The 23,272-nt window shown below is 42.2% G+C and overlaps 3 protein-coding genes across 3 annotated transcripts in view; 1 reads left to right on the top strand and 2 right to left on the bottom strand.

The window, feature by feature from the left end:
- Nucleotides 1-23,272, bottom strand: part of LOC117375930 (guanine nucleotide-binding protein G(q) subunit alpha) — a 249,744-nt gene that overhangs the window by 84,400 nt on the left and 142,072 nt on the right. The window lies entirely within an intron of this gene.
- Nucleotides 207-9,450, bottom strand: bri3bp (bri3 binding protein). Its single transcript, XM_033972973.2, has 3 exons — nt 9,187-9,450; nt 8,130-8,232; nt 207-6,260 (listed from the first exon to the last, which is right to left on the bottom strand). Exons 1-3 carry the CDS (start codon nt 9,364-9,366, stop codon nt 5,839-5,841), a joined length of 705 nt encoding a protein of 234 aa, XP_033828864.1. The 5' UTR covers nt 9,367-9,450; the 3' UTR covers nt 207-5,838.
- Nucleotides 9,397-23,272, top strand: part of stpg2 (sperm-tail PG-rich repeat containing 2) — a 106,419-nt gene continuing 92,543 nt past the window's right edge. The window contains exons 1-6 of the mRNA XM_055224001.1: nt 9,397-9,490; nt 11,896-12,002; nt 13,926-14,078; nt 18,290-18,448; nt 21,463-21,581; nt 22,586-22,697. Coding sequence (XP_055079976.1) covers nt 9,397-9,490; nt 11,896-12,002; nt 13,926-14,078; nt 18,290-18,448; nt 21,463-21,581; nt 22,586-22,697 — 744 coding nt within the window. The remainder of the gene's footprint in view (nt 9,491-11,895; nt 12,003-13,925; nt 14,079-18,289; nt 18,449-21,462; nt 21,582-22,585; nt 22,698-23,272) is intronic.

Genomic DNA, 23,272 nt, shown 5'->3' with positions numbered 1-23,272 from the left:
CACGTTTAAAATCATCGGGTAAAACCTGAACATGTCGCGCTGGCTCTTCATCGGCCTGATATTCATTTGGAGTTTGCAGATTAATCAAACCAGAAGAATTTAATACATTTTTTTCACACATTGCCCTTCCCTAGTTTCAGATAAAGAAATGAACAGATCCCTGGACATTACAAATACCAATATTATCAGACCCACAAACAACAGTCAGTGTTTCCACTTGATTTAATCTGGACCTTTCACTTCATACATGCCTCAGTTCCACACAAAGAGACAGCAGCTCGTGTATCCTGTCAACTACGTCATCACTACACCCCAAAGTCTGAAGAAAAACACGACTAAATCATTCAGAATCTATACAACATGGCACATTCAAAAACTGCAACATCCTACAATACAGTGACATGGATACAGTACAAATATAACATGAGCATTCAAGAAGCAGGACCATGTACCTGGAGTCGTCCAGTCAGTCGTAAACAAAGAGGCAACGGCTTTGAGAAGAGACACAAAAATAAAAACTCATTCATTCATTAAAGGACCTGTATTACACACAACTGACTCTTGTGAGGTTTAATCCATGTTCTAATGTTCCCTCCTCAAAAACAGACCTGGACTTGTGTTTTGTTTCATTCACACATGTTTGTGTCGCACTTTATTATTAGTCTGGAACATCTACAAAGCTCAAAACGCTCTGTTCCACCTTGTGATGTCATCAAGTGGGAGTTTTCAAGTTAACTCCTCCTTTCACCTTTTGGTTAGTAGAGACAGGAAATTATCAAAATCATTTTAGTGAAGGACTTTAAAAACACAGTGGAGCACTTCCTGTTCCACCACACGATGACATCACAAGGTGGAACAGAGTGTGTTCAGTTTGACAGAAGAACTCAGCCTAAATCTGCAGGTTTGTGTGTTAAACATGTGAATGAAACAAAACACAACTCCAGGTCTGTGTGTGACGAGGAAACAACATTAGAACAGAGACCAGTGAGCAGCGTAAAATGGGCCCTTTAAAAACATGGGCCCTTTAAAAACATAGATCAATGGGGTTTCAATTACAATTTTCTGTTTTAATTTGAGTACTTTTGTCAAGCTATTTTGGTACAAAGGCATTTCAAACTGGGTTATATTTTCCTGTACAAGTCCAACAGTCGTCTCTTTACCCGAGTTTAAATTATTCTTTTTAAAAAATCCCATTTGATGAGTTTTTTCACCCCCAATTTCTGTTTTGAAATTATAAAAAAAAAAATCAAACCAAACCAAACAGAAACTTCTCAAAACAAGACATTCTGAACACAAATCAATTTACGTGTAGAGATTTGTAGCAGGACAACCATTTTGAAAATTTTGTTCTTTGGTCCAACAAAAAAATTGCGTTTTACAGACAAAAACTCAAGTCCACACCAACACCAAGAGAACACTTAAAACAAAGAGGACAATGGAGCGCAACAGTGATGGCTCGGATCTTTAAAAAAGTCTATGGTTCTGGAAAACACATTTTTGTTTCATTTTTCCCAGTGGGCGGGGCTGTTGAGCTCCATTAGTGCATTTTTAACACCAATAATTAACCAATCACATTTTCACTGCTCAAACTCTTAAGTCTTTGACAACGTAAAAAAAAGAAACAACATGAGCATGCATTCAATCATTAAGTATAAAAAGTTAGGAAGGTGCTTTTTATGGATAAAAAAAACAAACAGTATTTCATAGTGGAAAGTTGCTTTAAGAGCGGGTATTTGACTTCTGTGGGGTATTAATTCCTAACACATGACATATTTATATCACTACTTTCCTTTTATTGTTTTGAAAATGCTCTACAGTCGTCCCTCGCTACATCGTGGTTCACCTTCCGCTGTCTCGTGGATTTTTTGGGTGCAATTTTACACACTTATTTATTTTTTACAGTGTATGAGTGTGCATTATGTTGTGCATCCTGATTGGCTGTTGGACTGTAGCCCATTGTGTCGTGCGTCCTGATTGGCTGTTGGACTGTAGACCATTGTGTCGTGCGTCCTGATTGGCTGTTGGACTGTAGACCATTGTCCATCAGTCTCCTCCGTGCCGTGTCTCCTGTCCAGTACAGAATGTGTTCAGACAAATTTACATAAACGTTGGATCTCAGTGTGACTCTGAAGTGCTGTACGTTTGCAATTTGGCGCCTACGAAGGTTTGAACTTTGAGAGAGTTTAAACGAGAGAGAAATGTGAGAAAATGTTAACGCCTGTGTGAGAAAAGTGTATAAAGTGTGTGGTGAGGGGTTTTACAGACAAAAACAGAGAGAATAATGTAAAAAATAAAGCTGATACTTCACAGATTTCACCTATTGCGGGTTATTTTTAAAATGTAACCCCCACGATAAACGAAGGACCAATGTATTCGCACTCCCCCGTCAGAGCACTGATGATGTAGGCTTGTGGGCGGAGCATTGCACAGAATCGTACTTGGCTTAATGACTGAAACATGCCTGGATGACGTCTAAAACCGGCGTGTTTTTGATGAGGGAACAACGCCAGAACTCGACAGAAAGCTCCCAAAAGTGGAATACCCGCTCTTTAATAAAATTGGCAAAACTGTTTAATAGTAAAAAGCACTTTCGTTTGAAGACGTATTTTTCATCTAAACTTCACTTAAAAAGCTACACGTCACTATCTCTGTCCTTTGTACAAAAACGACTACAATGAGAAACATCATCATTTTAATCTATTAAGACGTTCTACTCAACTATTTCACTTTTCTTTTTTTACATTTTTTTTTCTTAAAATGTGCACGACATCGGGTCAAACTGGTGCAAATCAGGAATGTGGCATAATCAGTATTTTTTTTTTTAGCAGTGCAAGGAACAGTTATAGTGAAAACAATAATAAAAGTGACGTTTTTGGAATAAAAAGTGGTCAAAGGAAAAGCACCAAATATCAAACTAAAAAACAGTGATATTTTTCTTGTTAATCCAGTTGTTTTTGCTTCCCTGAGAAATCGCTGTCTCTTTAAAACATTTTAGGATTTTTACATCTTTACCATCAGGGGTGTCCAAACCTTTTCCGGCTCCTAAAACAAAGGAAGGCTGAATTTGGCAGGAAAATGACAAAAAACAAAAAAACAATTTAAAAAAAAAATGCATTTGCCGAGAATTCGTCTTGTTCTGAACCCTGCCTGAAACGAAAGAACTGCATGACAGATAAAACCACTGAAAGTCAAATTTGTTCGCTCCTCAAAGATCTTTAGACTCTTTATATCAACAAAACCCGAGGACCCAGAAAACAGCACAGCGGGCCGCGTTTGGCTCATGGGCCTCAGTTTGGACACCCCTGTTTACATCTGCGGCGCGGAAACGTTTGCAAACTTCAACTTCACTTTCACACGAGGTCCTCCCGTCTAAGTTACTACGCGACGTAAAACTACTCTACATGTTCCCAACGAATAAATACATGACCCAAAACACAACTGACATCTTCATATGTGACGACGGAAACGGCGTCAACCCGGCGCCGTAACGGAGCGGACGCCGTTAAAGGCCCTTATTACGCCATTTCCTCATCTGTTCTAATGTTTCCTCATCGCAAACAGACCTGGAGTTGTGTTTCGTTTCATTCACACATGTTTAACGCACAAACCCTGCACATTTAGGCTGAGTCCTTCTCTCAAACTGAAAACACTCTGTTCCACCTTGTGATGTCATCATGTGGTAATACAGGAAGTGCTCCGCTGCGTTTTTAAACTCCACACACTTTCATTTGGGATCATTTCAGTCCTGGAATTTCCTAGAAGTACTGAACTAAAGGTAAAAAGAGCTGTTAAACTAATTGAAAACTACCACTTGATGACATCACAAGGTGGAATGGAGCGTTTTGAGCTTTGGAGATGTTACAGACCAATACTAAAGTGTGACTCAAACATGTGAAAATGAAACAAAACACAACTCCAGGTGTGTATTTGAGGAGGAAACAGCATTTTACAGGACCTTTAATACTATTTACACATAATTCTTTTCACTGATAAATCGTTTAAAACACACCAGAAATATGCAGTTTGGACTGTGCTGAGATAAAGCTACAATATGTCACTTTTCTGGTGCTTGCTCGTCTCCACGGCAATGTTATTACAGTACTTTGCCCGGCACGTTCCGCGTTATAGCGTTTGACTTTCCTCTCGGCGTCGAAAACACGCAAGACACGCACTCGTAATGCCATACCGTGGAACATTCCGAGCTAAACAACGCCGCCGTCTTCTTAATTAGACAAGCAAGAGACGTGACGTAACCCCCCCCCCCCCCGCCTGAAAAGTTACACAGTGTACCTTTAAGTATCTTAGAATAGCCAAAACTACAACATGAGTCCATTTCTGTCTGGAATAAAAACTCCTTAAGTTAAAATACTGTTCTCTGATTGGTCAAAGTCCCGTTTAGTGGTAAAACCCAGCGCCAAATCCGCGTTGGTGAAGAATCATCGTTAAGATTAAAATGGTGAGGAGGAGGAGGAGGAGGAGAGCAGGTCGCGCGATCATCGATGAGTTAAATGTCCACACAAATGAGATATTCACTTCGGGTTCGGTTTTAGAGTTAGCAAAGTAGAAAAGTTGAAGTATTTTCCCAAAGAACGGATAGTACTGGCCGTTTGACTGTAGTAGATGAGCAAGTCTGCCCTCTGCTGGTAACAGTGGAGTGTGGCATTAGAAACATAATCCATCAAAATCTGTATTAACAAACTACAGGATTTTCCGGACAATAAGTCGCACTTTTTTCCATCGTTTGTCCGGGGGTGCGGATTATACTCAGATGCGACTTAAATGTGAAATATACGTTTTTTTTCCTTCATTATTATGCATTTTTTGGCTGGTGCGACTTATACTCCAGAAAATACGATAATTATTTTATTAAGATTATGAGGATTTATACGGAACAACAGCAGAAAGAAGAATGCTTTGGTGTGAGCGAGCTGAAGATTTGGCATTTTTTTGTGTTTATATGTAAAACGACAGTTAAAAGCTCATAATTGACTCATTTAAATCGACTTTTTTCTGCATAAATAGTTGTTTTTGCATTAACTGGCCTTGCAGGTGTAGTCTTATGAGCGCTTTTGCCACGCCCCCTTTTTCGTCGGCTACTTGATCGGCAGCACAGGCCTGTCCGTTAGTCCGTTTAATTAATCCATTTCATGATACAAAAAGACTAAGATTAAGCTCAGCCGTCTGTAGCTAATTGTGAACGTTCAGATTTCCCACCATTTTCATTTCGTCGAGAACCAAAATGTCCGTCTCACCGCGTGAAAACCCAACGGACTTTGAAGCTTCGACCTCCGCAAACGTGGATTCTCGAGTTCGCTGAGCAGTTCAAACGCGAACGGCCCAAGCAAGTTTAAAAAATGCAAAAACTGAAAAGCTTTTAAAAATATAATCCGCAAATCTACTCACTAAACACGCACTTATTTTCCTTACAAACGTTTTTACACCTTCATGTTTAAAAAGCCGAGCGAGACTTTAGTCGTTTATTAAAATAAAACCCCATTTGTGTGGACATCCTGGAACTTTTCAGGCGCTTGTCTCCACGGAGATGTTACCGCTTTGCCTGGAATTCTCCGCAGTATGGCATTTAACTTGTCTATTTTCACGGAGACAAGAACATCGGGCCGATTACGACGTCGGGCCAAGTTGCGGGTCAGATTTGTGACGTTTGCAATGTTTTTTTCCCCAAGGTGTGTCAGCGCAACGGAAACACCTTTAGTGAAAGGCAGAGTCCATCCCTTCACATAGGTGCGTTTAATGCCATAGTGTGGAACATTTCAGTCAGAGCAGTAACACCTCCATAGCAGACCCTCGCCAGAAAACCTCCGTAGTTACGCATCGCTTCTACTGCTCGCCGGGCCGCTCCAGACTGTCTATGACCCTGCTCAGCCTGATGTTGAGGAGTCTGATCTGCGTATCCAAGTGGTCGATCTTCTCCTCGAGCGACCCCTGACCCCCGCCCCTGCGCCAGTACGCCCCCACGGGCCCGGTCATGAAGTACACGGCCATGATGAAGCACAGGGGCAGCACCGCCTTCTCCGGGTCGCCTTCGAACTTCTGCAGGATGTAGAGGCAGGAGAGGGCGAACAGAGCCACACGCGCCACCCAAAAGAAGCGTCCGAACAGGGCGTGCAGCAGGTAGAAGAAGCCCCCCAGGAACATGGACAGGAACCAGTACGCCACCAGCACCGCCGCCACGAGGAGGAGCGCGCGGGCCGGGGAGCTGCTCAGGGACGTGGGGCTGAAGTAGTGGGTCAGGTTGGACGCTGCGGGACAGAAACGTGGAAAAAAACGTGGTCATTTTTATCGATATCAACAGTTTTGTCGCGATTTCACGGACATTTCAACACACAGGTCAGAATATCGATACGATTTCAGTTTGTTTTAGGCATCATGAGAACAAAAACTAACATTTCAATTGTTTTTATTATAATTATCAATAAACATGACATTTTATACAGAAAACTCTTCCTTTTTATCTTATTTTCTTTCTTGCTATGTCAACTAAGTCACACTTTTTTTCATAGTTTGGCTGGAGGTGCGACTTATACTCCAGAAAATACTGTACTATTCTATTTTATATTAATTATTGTTGCATTGTTCGCTGTAGAACTGTTTCAATATAATCAAATCAAAATCACAAAGGCTGAAACTTTTGAAGTGCCATAATATTTCTACATTCTGAAACGCGATTCCTGTATTGATCAGTTCATATTTCAGTCTTTTTGTGTATTCTTCTGTGAACTTTGAACACAATCAGATTATCAAAGTGCTGATTTAATCATAGTCACACTGCTTGTTCGACAAAATGAGTTTAGACATTTTTCACAAATATCAACCCAAATTGTAAAATTAACACAGGGCTGGGATTATTATGTAGCATATTTACTCCTGACTTTCTCGCAAAGCAGGGTTATGGTGTAATGTAAGTCTAAGCGACACTAAAAAAAAAAAAAAAAAAAATTCAAATTTAAACTATTAAAGTCACATCTGTGTACAAATGTGATTGACGCAGTTTATCGTTCTTTAAATAATGGGATTTGCCTGAAAATGTAAAGAGCTTCTCTGTTTGAAAAACCAGCAGACTGTTCTGACTTTGATTGAAATAAATAAAAATATAATCATCCATGGTGAAATAAAAATAAATAAATAATAATAATAACAATAATGAAATAAAAGGGTAAAATACAATAAAACAAAAAAGTAAAATAAAAACAAATAATAAATAAAAAGATAATAAAAAAGTAAATAAATAAAAATATAATCATCCATGGTGAAATAAAAATAAATAATAATAATAACAATAATGAAATAAAAGAGTAAAATACAGTAAAACAAAAAAGTAAAATAAAAAATAAATAAATAAAAAGATAATAAAAAATTAAATAAATAAAAATATAATCATCCATGGTGAAATAAAAATAAATAAATAATAATAATGCTAGTAATGAAATAAAAGAGCAAAATACAATAAAACAAAAAAGTAAAGTAAATAAAAAAAAATAAAAAAATAATAATAATAAAAAATAAATAAAATAAGATAATAAAAAAGTAAATAAATAATAATACTAATAATAATAATAATTTCAACATTGAATTTTTCAGCCATATCGCCCAGGCTTAAATGAACACTTTTGTTTTACACTGAGATCCGGGCTGTACGATTTGTGTAAAGGGGTTTTATATAAACCTGCGGACAGACTACAATAAGATAAAGGCCCTGGCATAAGAAAAATATTTAAAAAAATTAAAAGAAAACTATAAAGTCTTAACTAGGGATGGGGCGATAAACAATAATATCGTTTATTGCGATTAAAAGGGTTGACAATAATAGTTCATGGCACTTTTTATATAATCGTGATAATAGCCAACAAAGATTATGGTCATTATGGTCAGAAAAAGCGACTTCTCCTGATGATATCCTCTAAATCACTGTTGTTTTAACTGATAAAATCCAAAACTTCAACAGCTGTTTAAATATGGAACCTATTCATAAAATTTAAATCAGAATTATTTGTATCCAGAACATTTTTAAACTATCAGCAACAATAATTATCTTGATATAATCATTATAACCGCGACACCAAATTTCAATCTCATCCCATGCGAAGTTTGAACATTGGATCTGGACTCACAGTCGATGCCCATGACGTCCAGCAGGTCGGACCAGATCTTCCACAGAGTGTCCAGGAAAGAGTCCACGCCATGAACGAAGCGCTCTGTGGTTTTGGAGAAAAACTGCACACACAAAAATACAGTTTTATGCACTCACTGAAATCTGAACAATATTACACGACGACAGTTTCTCATTTAGCTAAAGCAGAAGTGGCTCAGATGAGTCGCTGTGGAGCAACACACTGGGTTTGCACCGCAGTGACAGACGCGATGGTGGTTAATGTGGCCGGGTTTCGCGTTGGGGAGGTCGACGGTTCAATTCCAGCTCCAAATAATACTCGCCGATGTTGTATTATGGGGAAAAAACACTTCTCATGTAGCAGTGATAGTCGGAGAGGCCACTGGCAAAGACTGGTCGCCACTTGAGTCACGCAGACTCAGGGCAGCTCTGGCTACGTTTCATCATTTACTACAGGATTTCCTAAGTATTACAATTTCAGATACTATTGAGTAAGTGTTGAATGCGTAAAAATAAACCCACAGTCTGTTTAAAGGTGGCCCAATTTCCCATCATCCTCAAGCAGCAGGTCTTTTAGGGTCAAGCCTGTGATCACGTGACTTTACAAACACATGTGAGAGTTTTATTTGGCGGGCAAACACTTCAAGACAGGAAGAAGCTAAACTGATAACCAACTAGGAAGTGCGCTTTTACCGTTTAGATAAGAATTTCTGCACCTAAACTCTGCAAAAAGCAATGCATTTGTTGTGTTTTGCATTGCACAACAGGGGCCTAGTGCTAGTTTATTAGCTTCCCTCCACAGAATGAATGAAACAATAAGCTTTGCACGCCGGAACTGTCAACATTTAATTCAGAAAACGTCAAACACTTCACATAGCATCGTCTGAGGGTCTAAATAATTTGAATAATAGCTCAATTTTCAAAATGGCTTCTTGTAAATGTGAGCCAGCAGGCCTCTTTCCGCTTTCCTCTGCAGAAAACACAACACCTGCCTAAAAAACTAAGGCTGTTTTGAGTGAAGCAGTGAAATAAAGCTGTTTTTTTGCACAGTGGCTCACCTTGTACAGGCCTCTGATACTGTCCTCTCCGAAGATGCTGCTGAGGGTCTGGTACACGCCGCTGGCCGCGCGCCTGAAGCTGTTGCTAGGCTGGTTTCTGCTGCTCCGCGCCGCTTCGGATCTGCACAGATGAGACGCCAAAAGCAGCAGGAAAATGGCGAAGAGCCGGGGTCTTCTCATGGTGACGACGGAGAGGACGCGGAGGCCGAAATGTGGAGAGAAAACGGAGTAAAGAGCGAAGAGAAAGCGCTGTGTGCTGCGGAGGAAGGACCGGAGCAGCGCGGGGACGGAGAGCCTGCGCGGGGTTCACGGACGTCACGGAAACGGTTAAGCAAACATGTTATAAAAATAAAACTAATAATATAAATTCTACTCCAATCACGCTGCTTATGTACATTTATACATTTATACAAACATCGATATTTAAGTATTTACGTTTATTTAAAAATCTGTCTTTCAGATATTTAATGTCTACTTGTCCAACACTCCGTAAATGCAGCAGTGTCATTGACAGATCTGTGCCGCCATCTCCTGGACAGGACAGGAAATACATCACACACTTTAGACATCAGATTTATTTTATTTAATTTCTATGTCTTTTTAAAAAAAAAATATTTAATGATCACATCTGCTAATTAAAAAGAGTAAGCTAATTAATAAACATTGAAATGTAATTATTTAACAGCTTGTCCTAGTTCACGTGATCATATCCACGATATATTTATGTCACCATCTGCTGGACAAGACAAGAAACACCACAGACATGGAGGTTAGATTTATTTTATTTAATGTTTAGGTCTTTTTTCAATTTTATTTAATGTCTATAATCACAGCTACTAATTAAACAAAGTAAGTAAATTAATAAACACTGAACTATATTTATTTTACAGCTTTTGCCAGTTCACGTGATCATATCCACAGTAAATTTACGTCATAAGAAAATGCTGTATAATAGAATAGTTTATTTAATTAATTGTATCTTGTATGTGTTAGAGGCTAAACCTCTTATTGTTTAGGTTGTAAACTTGTTAAAAAAGAAAAAAATATGCGGAACTCGGAAGGAGAGTCACGTGAGGGCACGCAAGTGGTTTCCAGGCAACGACGCACATGACCTGAGGCGAGAGAGTTTGAGCTAAACTTTAACCAAAACACAACTCCGCGCATTTTAATCACTGGAGATACTTGATATTTGAACATTGAGCAGGTGCGTGGGCCTGACGCGGGTGAAATGTTCTCACGAGCTCCACGGGTGACGTTTGTGACGCGCGGCTCGTGCGCTTCAGTGGGCCCGGGGTCTTATGAGGTTCCCCACTGTCACTTTACAGCTTCAGGTAAGAACGCTCTGTACTGTTAATTATGTTTTTATGACCTAATTTCATCAACATTTCTGTTTGTTCACGTCAAACTTGAAGATTTTTTATTATTATGTACACTTCCGGATTGAGGCTTTTGTTTTGAAAGTGACTTCCGTTTTGCGATGACAAAGTTTGAATTTTTGTCTAGTTCTTGTACATATGTTTACATCTACAGATAATGGTCCATGTCCCTCAGCAGGACAGAGCAGCTTTAGAGCATTCAGATGTACTCGAGTAAGAGTAACGTCGCTTCAGAGTAATATTACTGAAGTAGAAGTACACAGTAGTGGTCCAAGTAATAGTCACTTAAAGAGTAACTGTCAGGGCATGATATCTGATTTATAATTGGATGTTAATGTAATTTGAAGCACAAAACATTAACATTAATCTGGTGTTTTCAAAGAACAGACACAAAATGAGACAAACTGAATCAGATCTGAAGGAGCAAGAAACATGTTCAGATCATTTCATATTGTTACATAAAGCTCCAGTCACAGGAAAGAAGAACCACAGCTTTTACTTGAGTAAGAGTACTGTTGTAAAAGTCAAAAATTAAATTAAGTAACTGGACAAAAAGTTGTAGGAGTGAAGAGATTTGGCTGCTTGCCCAAGACACAGTTGTGGTCAGATTACTGCTGGACACTGCCTTATATCTGTCTGAAGGGGGAGCTAACTACACTGAAACTAAACTTAAAACAGCTTTTGTTTAGAGTTTCTGTTTGTAGACTAGGTCTATCGAGCTGCACTAAGTGTGCACTGTGCCCGAGTCATGCTGAGCATATTCATTCAGCTCTTAATGGTGCTTTCACATCTATTAGCATCCTGGCTCACTCTGTTGGTCTCTTTGTTTCCTTATGCTGATATGTTAAGTATGTCTCAGGCACAGTGCACACTTAACGTAGCTCAATAGACCTAGCCACATACAGACACTGTAAACAAAAGCTGTTTCCAGTTTCAGTGTCGTTAGCTCCTCCAGCAGTAATCTGATAAGAACTGGAGAAGCGGCTTGAACGAGCAGCCAAGCATCTTCAGTCCTACAACTTTTTGCCCAGTTGACATATTTGATATTTCACTTTTACTATGGACGAGACCTGAGGGATTACACAGATAAGAGTACTGTTACTTCAATAAAAAATATTTCTCAAGTAGGAGTAAAAGTATGTTGCTCGAAAAGTACAATTTCTTCAAAAAGTTAGTAGTAAATGTAACTGAGTACCACCCACCTCTGATAAAATCAAAGTCGTTGCTGAAATGTAAGATTTATTAAAGAACCCATTTAACCACGTTAGATTTAAATAAGGAACAATGAAATAACATAGAATAACATCTGATGTTGATGTTGTTGTGTGTTCAGACGGCTACGCTCCGTTTCTGTCCCTGACCAGCAGAGAGACCCCGGCCCCGCAGCCTGACAGCCTGAGCCTCCCCGGGCCCGGCCACTACGACGTCTCCCCCGTGCAGGTAACTGACCCCTCCACCTGTCACGAGAACACATTTCAACGCACCATGTGTCGCTACAGAGAAATACTGCGATGAATGATACAGTGGCACAAAGCAGGATGATCCCAATAAAGCACTTTTTAAACAAACAGTATCATTAAAGGCCTGAGCTGCAACTCATAAACAAACATAAAATAAATATCAGAATATCACATCTGAACTTCTTACATAATGAATGTACTGTGCATGTGATAAACATTGAGCCCCAAAATACTGGATGTCCAGTCTCTTTATCATTAAAAATATTTATCACAAAGGCAATTGATAGGATAAGATGTTATTTTCTTCTTCCCACTCCTTTGAGCTTAAATAAGAAAAAATATGTGAAATGTACATACATGTGTGTACAGTGATCCCTCGTTTATTGCGGGAGTTATGTTCTAAAAATAACCCACAATAGGCGAAGTATCAGCTTTATTTTTTACTATTATTATATCTGTTTTAAGGCTGTAAAACCCCTCACCACACACTCTATACACTTTTTCTCACACAGGCATTGACATTTTCTCACATTTCTCTCTTGTTTAAACACTCTCCTCTGCTCTCTTCTCTGCTCTCTTCTCTGCTCTCTCCTCTGGTCTCTCCTCTGCTCTCTCCTCTGCTCTCTCCTCTGCTCTCTTCTCTGCTCTCTCCTCTGCTCTCTCCTCCGCTCTCTCCTCTGCTCTCTCCTCCGCTCTCTCCTCTGGTCTCTCCTCTGCTCTCTCCTCTGCTCTCTCCTCTGCTCTCTCCTCTGCTCTCTCCTCTGCTCTCTTCTCTGCTCTCTCCTCTGCTCTCTCCTCCGCTCTCTTCTCTGCTCTCTCCTCCGCTCTCTCCTCCGCTCTCTCCTCCGCTCTCTCCTCCGCTCTCTCCTCCGCTCTCTCCTCCGCTCTCTCCTCCGCTCTCTCCTCTGCTCTCTCCTCTGCTCTCTCCTCTGCTCTCTCCTCTGCTCTCTCCTCTGCTCTCTCCTCCGCTCTCTCCTCCGGTCTCTCCTCTGCTCTCTCCTCTGCTCTCCCCTCTGCTCTCTCCTCTGCTCTCCCCTCTGCTCTCTCCTCTGCTCCTCTCCTCTGCTCTCCCCTCTGCTCTCCCCTCTGCTCTCCCCTCTGCTCTCTCCTCTGCTCTCTCCTCTGCTCTCTCCTCTGCTCTCTCCTCTCCTCTCCTCTGCTCCTCTCCTCTGCTCTCTCCTCTGCTCTCTCCTCTCCTCTCCTCTGCTCCTCTCCTCTGCTCTCTCCTCTGCTCTCTCCTCTGCTCCTCTCCTCTGCTCTCTCCTCTGCTCTCTCCTCTGCTCTCTCCTCTGCTCCTTCCTCTCCTCTCTCCTCTGCTCTCTCCTCTGCTCCTCTCCTCTCCTCTGCTCCTCTCCTCTGCTCTCCCCTCTGGTCTCTCCTCTGCTCTCTCCTCTGCTCTCTCCTCTGCTCTCTCCTCTGCTCTCTCCTCTGCTCTCTCCTCTGCTCTCTCCTCTGCTCTCTCCTCTGCTCTCTCCTCCGCTCTCTCCTCTGCTCTCTCCTCTGCTCTCTCCTCTGCTCTCTCCTCTGCTCCTTCCTCTCCTCTCTCCTCTGCTCTCTCCTCTCCTCTGCTCCTCTCCTCTGCTCTCTCCTCTGCTCTCTCCTCTGCTCTCTCCTCTGCTCTCTCCTCTGCTCTCTCCTCTGCTCCTCTCCTCTGCTCTCTCCTCTGCTCTCTCCTCTGCTCTCTTCTCTGCTCTCTCCTCTGCTCTCTCCTCTGCTCTCTCCTCTGCTCTCTCCTCTGCTCTCTCCTCTGCTCTCTCCTCTGCTCTCTCCTCTGCTCTCTCCTCTCCTCTCTCCTCCGCTCTCTCCTCCGCTCTCTCCTCCGCTCTCTCCTCCGCTCTCTTCTCCGCTCTCTCCTCTGCTCTCTGCTCTCTCCTCTCTCCTCTCTCCTCTGGTTTCTCCTCAGGTGAACATCCATGGAGGTCGCAGTCTGCAGAACCGCTCTCAGCGCTTTGTAGAGCCTGTTGCTCAGGTGCCCGGTCCAGGCTCGTACCAGGTCGAACCTGCCCCGGGGCAGAGGAGGAGCGAGGGCCAGGACAAACGATCACCGCACAAAGGGGTCAGAATCTAACCACATGTTCACTTATTCTTAACGCTAGTGACCTCATTGGGTGACTGAGTGTAAGTGTAAGTAAATGGTAAACGGTCACATTTTTATGCAGTGCTTCAAGTCTCTCAAAGCACTTTACAACAAGGAACAAGTCACACATTCACACACACATTCACACAATGTCGAGAGTGAGATTTGACCCTTAGTTGTGCTTTTCCTGACACACAAGTGCAGTCTGTATTTAAGTGCTCAAAGCTGAAGCGTTCATAGTTCCTGTTTGTTTCCCTCCACAGCCTGTATGACAGATGGTGCACTACCTCCACCTGTTTCCACTGTAACTTTTGCATCAGTGTTTGTTGTGAAGCGTCTCATCAGCTGTTCTCAGAGCGTAGTCAGCCTGATAGACCTATTAATCCAGCCTGTGCACTTACTGCTACTGGTTCCAAAGAATCTTATTAAAAAGGGTGTAACACATAACATATCTAGATCACCGTGTTACTTTTTATTGTTTTAAAAATGCTATACAGTTGTCCGTCACTATAACGCGGTTCAACTTTTGTGACCTCACTGTTGGCTGTTGGACTGTAGACCATTGTGTCGTGCGTCCTGATTGGCTGTTGGACTGTAGACCATTGTGTCGTGCGTCCTGATTGGCTGTTGGACTGTAGACCATTGTGTCGTGCGTCCTGATTGGCTGTTGGACTGTAGACCATAGTGTCGTGCGTCCTGATTGGCTGTTGGACTGTAGACCATTGTGTCGTGCGTCCTGGTTGGCTGTTGGACTGTAGACCATTGTCCATCAGTCTCCTCCGTGCCGTGTCTCCTGTCCAGTACAGAATGTGTTCAGACAAATTTACATAAACGTTGGATCTCAGTGTGACTCTGAAGTGCTGTACGTTTGCGATTTGTTTTCTCCCCGACAAAACCCACAATGTCGATGAAACGTTCTGCACCGACAAAGACGCCTACGAAGGTTTGAACTTTGAGAGAGTTTAAACGAGAGAGAAATGTGAAAAAATGTTAACGCCTGTGTGAGAAAAGTGTATAAAGTGTGTGGTGAGGGGTTTTACAGACAAAAACAGAGAGAATAATGTAAAAAAATAAAGCTGATACTTCACAGATTTCGCCTATTGCGGGTTATTTTTAGAACGTAACCCCTGCGATAAACAAGGGCCCAGTGTATTCCGCTGAAAATAACATATTAACATGTTTTATAAGTTTCACTTTCATTTTTGCCGCTTTGAGTCTCCCCTTCCTTTGCCCTCCGCACTAAGTCCCTCCCCCTTCAGAGCGCCATCACAACACAATCAGCTGCATCGCACTAATGAAACTACTGCACATCAGGTTTGTGAAGTTGCTGTGTATTGTTTTGTATCATGTTTTTGTGTATTTATAGAGGATTGTCGCGTGGGAGCGTGGGTGACGTCGGCTTGTGGGTGGAGCCTCGTACAGAATCTTACAGATTTAAGGTTTAAATAGGGCCTAGGAGAGATCGTTAGATTACTCAAACACGCATGGATGACGTCTAAAACATGTTCAGACACGTTTCTGATGAGCTAAAAACAAATCGATATTGTCAGTATTGTCTCACACATAATGACAGAGGATTTATCGCGTGTCCAGTCTTAAGTTTGACCCTATGCTCTTTGCGCTAACAACAGCCGTCATACTCACAAAATCACAACGTTTTGAACCTGAGCTGTGAATCTGTTTATAGAAGGTGTTTAATCCCTCCTGAAGTCACGTTTCACACCGAAAAAATCAAACTTTGTCAAACCCGGCTCAAAAGTAGCCGTGAGTTTAAGAATAGCACTTTTTTTTTTCCAAGCGTTTTCCAGTCACACGTGTCGTATTGTGGATGGCGCTGGTGTGTGCGGAGCTCGTCTAATAATGTGAATCTGAACCTCCTCCGGTGTGTGGATCTAGCACCATCTGTTTATTAGAGAATGCTACAGAAATATGTGGGCTACAAGAATCACAACACGAGTGTGAAGACAAGCCAGGGCCTGTCTCCAAAAGTGTGATTTTATTATTAGAAAACACATACGGCTCAAAGCTAAAGGGAAGTTTACATGGAGGAAAGCAGATGCGACCGAGGCCTGTCATTTATGAAATCAGAAAAATGAAGGACACCTCAAACAGTATCGAAATCATCATCCAAAAAATAAAAGCACTAAATAACTCTAATAAAAGTATGTTTTTTTTCATGTTGATCGTGTTTAATGCACTGAAAAACATTCATCCTTACTCTCCAAAACCTGACTCTTACTCGACCTGGAGGAACTTCTTCTTGCTTGTTTGATTGTAAATGTTGTTCATTTGGTTATAACGCTGCACAGTATGGCGACTCCGAAGTTGCCGTATATTCCGACGTACGGTTTTAACTTTCTATCTCTGTGTATCCATACAGGTGACATGCCACCTCCAGAAAGTTACATACTATACCTTTAATTTAGCATCTTAAATTGCCTTGATTATTTTTGTAGATTAGCAGTAGATTTTTTTGTTTTTCTGATTAAATTGTGACCTGAATTATCACGGTTAGCCCCATAATCTTAACATTGCTACTGTCAAAATGGCCAAATATTGTCCTAATAATAGTCCTAATATTTCCCTCTGTGGTCCAGGTCTAAAGCTCTCTCCGCTCTGTTATTTTTAATTTGTAAATGTTGAATAATGTCATTAGGCCTGTCATGATAATAAACCTAGATGCCACTGTTAATAATATAATACAGAAGTTCTCAATCTTTTTGAGGCCAGAGACCTGTGGGTTCTGTTGTATGAGGAACAGGCGCAGAGGCACTGGGTTTGTTCTATAGATGTTTAGTGTCGGTAACACCAAAACAGTCAGGTTAAAGGCCACGTCCAGCAAAAAAAAAACACAGTCTAAAGCGGAGACTAAAGAGAGGGACAGCAGGAGGAGTCTAAAGCAGAGTGTAAAGCAGTAAATAAAGCAGTATCGATAGCAGTTTTAAGTAGAGTACAAGCAGAGTCTGAAGCAGAGTCTGAAGCAGAGTCTGAAGCAGAGTCTGAAGCGGAGTCTGAAGCGGAGTCTGAAGCGGGGTCTGAAGCGGGGTCTGAAGCGGGGTCTGAAGCGGGGTCTAAAGCGGAGTCTAAAGCTGAGTCTAAAGCGGAGTCTAAAGCGGAGTCTAAAGCGGAGTCTAAAGCGGAGTCTAAAGTGGAGTCTAAGGCGGACTCAAGTGAGCAGGGTCTAAAGCGGAGTCTAAAGCGGAGTCTAAAGCGGAGTCTAAGGTGGACTCAAGTGAGTAGGGTCTAAAGCGGAGTCTAAATCGGAGTCTAAAGCGGAGTCTAAGGTGGACTCAAGTGAGTAGGGTCTAAAGCGGAGTCTAAAGTGGAGTCTAAGGCGGACTCAAGTGAGCAGGGTCTAAAGCGGAGTCTAAGGTGGACTCAAGTGAGTAGGGTCTAAAGCGGAGTCTAAAGCGGAGTCTAAGGTGGACTCAAGTGAGTAGGGTCTAAAGCGGAGTCTAAAGCGGAGTCTAAAACGGAGTCTAAGTCGGACTCAAGTGAGTAGGGTCTAAAGCGGAGTCTAAAGCGGAGTCTAAAGAGGAGTCTAAAGAGGAGTCTAAGTCGGACTCAAGTGAGTAGGGTCTAAAGCGGAGTCTAAAGCGGAGTCTAAAGCGGAGTCTAAAGCGGAGTCTAAAGCGGAGTCTAAAGAGGAGTCTAAAGAGGAGTCTAAAGAGGAGTCTAAGTCGGACTCAAGTGAGTAGGGTCTAAAGCGGAGTCTAAAACGGAGTCTAAGTCGGACTCAAGTGAGTAGGGTCTAAAGCGGAGTCTAAAGCGGAGTCTAAAGTGGAGTCTAAAGCGGAGTCTAAAACGGAGTCTAAAACGGAGTCTAAGTCGGACTCAAGTGAGTAGGGTCTAAAGCGGAGTCTAAAGCGGAGTCTAAAGTGGAGTCTAAGTCGGACTCAAGTGAGTAGGGTCTAAAGCGGAGTCCAAAGCAGAGTCTAAAGAGGGTCTAAAGAGGAGTCTAAAGCAGAGTCTAAAGAGAGTCTAAAGGATGTGGAGCCAGTGGAGGGACAGCAGTGGTAACGTGCTTGTAGACAATGGTCTACAGTCCAACAGCCAATCAGGACGCACAACACCATACACATTCATACACTGGAAAAAAAGCATATGTAAAATTGCATAAAAAATCTGCCACACAACAAAGCCGTGAAAGGTGAACCACGATATAATGATTTACTCTGTCGTTCCTCCAGACTAAGACTTTCTGCACCTCTGGGTTCCTCAACGTTCCCTCCATCCCCTCTCCGGGTCAGGCCTTTGGGTACGAGGACGACGGAGGAGGGCGTCTCCTGAGGCAGCAGCCGCCCCCCCGAGACGGCACCTTGGGGCCCGCCTACTACAACCTTCTGGAGGTAAACCATACATGAAGAGAAGAGGTTCAATCCTGGATTTGCAACATACGCAGTGTTCTCTGGTGTTAAATGCATGTGACAGGTTTTCATGTTTTTATTATTCTGACTTGGTTTGGTGGGACAGGACCTCTTATCTCTATGAAAAAAAATGAATCTGAGGGATATGGTTCTCACTTTGGGTGTGAGAGGTCCTGGGTTCAAATACCAGACCAGTCCCCAGATGATATGACCCGGCTCAGACCATAACAAAATCAGTGAAGGACACAAGCGGCGACGTTAAAATAATAAATATATTAACATCAGTGTCAATGTTTTATTTCCACAGCACATTTACAGCAACAGCCGCTGCCCAAAGTGCATCACACACAATAAATGATAAAAAATAACACAACCACAACAGTGCAGATGAGATGAGGAAAAGTACATATAAAAACTACAAATGTAAAACTTAAATTGTAGTAAAAGCCAAAGCAAAGAAACGTCTTTGTCTTAAGAGCAGATTTGACAGACTCCGGAGGAGCAGCTCTGATGTGCAGCGATAAACTGTTCCAAACGCAACAAAATGCAACAAAGGCATTTAATACAAGCCGGTTTTCTGACCTCACTGATCTGGTTTTCCGACCTCACTGATCTGGTTTTCCGACCTCACTGATCTGGTTTTCTGACCTCACTGATCTGGTTTTCCGACCTCACTGATCTGGTTTTCTGACCTCACTGATCTGGTTTTCCGACCTCACTGATCTGGTTTTCTGACCTCACTGATCTGGTTTTCTGACCTCACTGATCTGGCTGGGACATAAGGTGATAAGAGCTCATGTGGAGCCAGTGGAGGGACAGCAGGGGTAACGTGCTTGTGTGTTCTTGTGCATTTGTCCTGCATTCTCTTGCATTCTTGTGCGTTCTCGTGCGTTGTCCTGTGTTCTCGTGTGTTCTTGTGCGTTCTTGTGCGTTGTCCTTTGTTCTTGTGTGTTCTCGTGCGTTCTTGTGTGTTCTCGTGCGTTCTTGTGTGTTCTTGTGCGTTCTCGTGTGTTCTCGTCCCTGTCAGCAGCCCACAGCAGCATTTTGAACCTGCTGTAGGCTCTTTAGAGAGGACAGGTCCAGCCCACAGTCCAAAGAGTCACTATAGTCTAATCTAAACGATATAAACAAGTGAATAACTCAAGTCACTCGCTGGAAGCTGAGTTTTTACTTCACTTGAGATTCTGAGCTGGTAGAAGTTTTAATCACACGGTCGATTTGCTTGTCCTTCTTGAAAGAGCCATCACATGTTACTGTTGTCAGTGTGTGTGGATTATGTGCTGTGAGGCCAGTGAGATTTTCTAATTCTAACTTGGTTTGGTGGATAGTACCTGTGGTAAATATTTATTATAATTTTACATCAGTTAAGTGGCAGTTTGTGAAGAAAAGTAGAAAACAAAAAGTTGGAAAATACAGGAAGTAGCAGTGAGTTCTAAAATAGAATCGTTCTACCTCTGTCATCATGATTTACACACAAGGAAGGCATTTTTCTGACAGTTTAAACTTCATTTAGCAAAATAAAAGTATTGTCATTTATTTTTATAAAAAATACAGCCTTAAAACATATATAATAACATACATTTGAGCATTTACCTTTTGGATATTTCATGTCAAAGTACAATTTAATCAATAGGGGAAACTGTCGCTGGGAGTATGACATCATCTTGTACTAGATTATGAAAATTGTGTAATTTACTCAAGTTTGGGCTCTTGTTTACGTAACAGTTGTAGATAACAGTTATGGGATTACCTCTACATCTGCCGTCTGTGTCCAACCTGGAAGTAAAATGATAAACTTCACCAGAACTGCAAAAGTAGAAAAGACTTTTAGTTAATGTTAACCATGTTGTAGAGAAATGTCCTGTCAGATGCACTTTAAATATTTATTAGTTTCTGAAATTAGCTTTAGCATCGCTGCTCTAAGACCTGCTCTTCTAAACACAGAAGCATCCTCCAGTCTTTAACATGTTGCTCGCTGCCTGATCTGTCACAATTTAGTTATTTTAGCGCAAATCCGCAAAAACCTCACAGAAATGGGAACCAAAATAAAGTTTAGCATGAGCCTGTTGTTTACTTCCTCACTGTAAAACTTCCTTTGCCCTGGCCTCGGTCTACCCCACTGCGCTTTGATAAAACCTGTCTCTTCTCTCTCGTCTTTGGCCCTGTCTTAAACCCAGTGCCTCCTCACCACACGGCGACCGGTTCAAAAGTGTATTGCAGAATTAAGGAGCTGTCTGAGCTACCCGGCTGTGACCTGCTTCTCTGAAACTCTCTCTTTTTTAATGGTTCTTTTTAGTCCAAAGTGCTGTGAAGACTCCAACATGGCCGACCTCAGAAGAAGAAGACACACATTATTATAGAGTGGGGATGTTGGCGGATTATGCAGTGAACTTGTCTTTTTTTGTCTTTGTGCACACGCGGAGCCAGACTTATTATGTAACGTTAGCATACTGAAATAGCATAACAATGTGTGAACGTGCGAAATGGATTTAAACCAGGAGAGAGAAAGACACACTCTGTTTACTAAGGTGTGATAAATACTTTCTGAGAGCAAAGATACACTATGCAACTTTTCTGGAGGTTGCTGCTACCTGTTTGCCACCATGGAGATGTTATTGCTTTGTCTAGAATGTTCCACCATACAGCATTTACTTGTTACAAAACACAACTCCTGCTGTTTGTGGTGTTTTATAACATGTTTTAAAAGGCCGTTTTACGTTACAATTTGTAGAAAAATGTTGGTATTTTGAGCCTTGAGCCTGGTGGTGGTGAAGAGGAGGTGGAGAGGCTGATAGTTCTGCTGCAGTGGTGAAGATTGGGTGGGGAGAGGAAGGAGAGAGAGTGCAAGAGTAAAATTGGCTAACTTCAACCATTTTTAAGGTGGCCAACCCAAGCTCACTATTTTATTTACTGTGTAGAACATCAGATACTATTGATCAAATCGTCGGTCAGATAAAGTAAATGCATGTATATTTGTTTTGGTGATTTTTGTGCAGACAGAAGAGCCGTCCTCTCAGAAATACAGAGGCGTCCATTTTGGGAACATGACGGGAAGAAGGAAGAGAGAGGAGGCGTTGGAGGACCTGCCCGGCCCGGGACACTACTGCCCCGAACTGTGAGTGTGGGACTGTTAGAAGAAGTGTGACATCATCAGAACTGTGAGTGTGACATCATCAGAACTGTGAGTGTGACATCAGGACTGTGAGTGTGACATCATCACAACTGTGAGTGTGACATCAGGACTGTGAGTGTGACATCATCAGAACTGTGAGTGTGACATCATCAAAACTGTGAGTGTGACATCATCAAAACTGTGAGTGTGACATCATCAGAACTGTGAGTGTGACATCATCAGAACTGTGAGTGTGACATCATCAGAACTGTGAGTGTGACATCATCAGAACTGTGAGTGTGACATCATCAGAACTGTCAGTGTGACATCATCAGAACTGTCAGTGTGACATCATCAGAACTGTCAGTGTGACATCATCAGAACTGTGAGTGTTGTGAGCAGTTTGACCTGTCGTACTCATGTTGTGCACAGTGTGACCTGTTGTACATGTGTTTTGCACCGTGTGACCTGTCGTACTCGTGTTGTGCGCAGTGTGACCTGTCGTACTCATGTTGTGCGCAGTGTGACCTGTCGTACTCGTGTTGTGCGCAGTGTGACCTGTCGTACTCGTGTTGTGCGCAGTGTGACCTGTCGTACTCATGTTGTGCGCAGTGTAACCTGTCTTACTCATGTTGTGCGCAGTGTAACCTGTCTTACTCCTGTTGTGCGCAGTGTGACCTGTTGTACATGTGTTTTGCACCGTGTGACCTGTCGTACTCGTGTTGTGCACAGTGTAACCTGTCGTACTCATGTTGTGCGCAGTGTAACCTGTCTTACTCATGTTGTGCGCAGTGTGACCTGTCTTACTCATGTTGTGCATAGTGTGACCTGTCTTACTCATGTTGTGTGCAGTGTGACCTGTCGTACTCGTGTTGTGCATAGTGTGACCTGTCTTACTCATGTTGTGCGCAGTGTGACCTGTCGTACTCGTGTTGTGACCTGTCTTACTCATGTTGTTTGCACTGTGACCTGTCGTACTCTTGTGACCTGTCTTGTGTTATGTGCAGTGTGCAGGAGACACAGTATGAGAACGTGAATCTAAAGAAGGAGCAGAGGGTCCGCGCTGAGCTCCACATCCCCCGATACCACGAACTGTTGCCTCTACGGGAACATAAGAAGGTGAGACAGCACCGCCCCCTACAGCTCACCTCGTCGGCTAAGTCCGCCTCTCTGTTCTCTACATGTTTTGCCATATTGACAATCCCTTGAAGTTTGCACCCATTAGTGAATGTGTATGAAAGAAAGAGTATGTGTATATCTGAAATTGAGTGATTGAGTGTGTGTGTGTGTGAATAACTTGGTATGGTTGTGTATGTGTGTATGTGAACTGTTTTTAGAAATGGTGTATTTGACGGTGAGATGTGTTGTATTCGATGTATGTACCACCTACACCGAACTGTTATTCTTACTTAACATCAGCCTGTCCAGGGACGACAGGTGGAGATTTGTATTTTTGCTATAACCTGGCACCATACATATTTCCTGTTTTTTAAGGTCAGTGTATTGTTGTGCACTGTCCCTGTCCAAAGAAAACCATAATACACCACGTCATGCCATGACTGTGATTGACAGGTGGATTAGCCAATTGGGTACACACATGGGCTGTCCATATCAAAACAAATATGGCTCCTTACAGGTGAAAAATAAAGGAAAAAATATTATAGGGGACTGAAAAACATTGCAGATTTCTGTAG

Source organism: Periophthalmus magnuspinnatus, chromosome 9, assembly GCF_009829125.3.
Source record: "Periophthalmus magnuspinnatus isolate fPerMag1 chromosome 9, fPerMag1.2.pri, whole genome shotgun sequence".
In the NCBI taxonomy this organism is placed as follows: Eukaryota; Metazoa; Chordata; class Actinopteri; order Gobiiformes; family Gobiidae; genus Periophthalmus; species Periophthalmus magnuspinnatus.
This window is presented reverse-complemented; position numbering and strand designations above follow the sequence as displayed.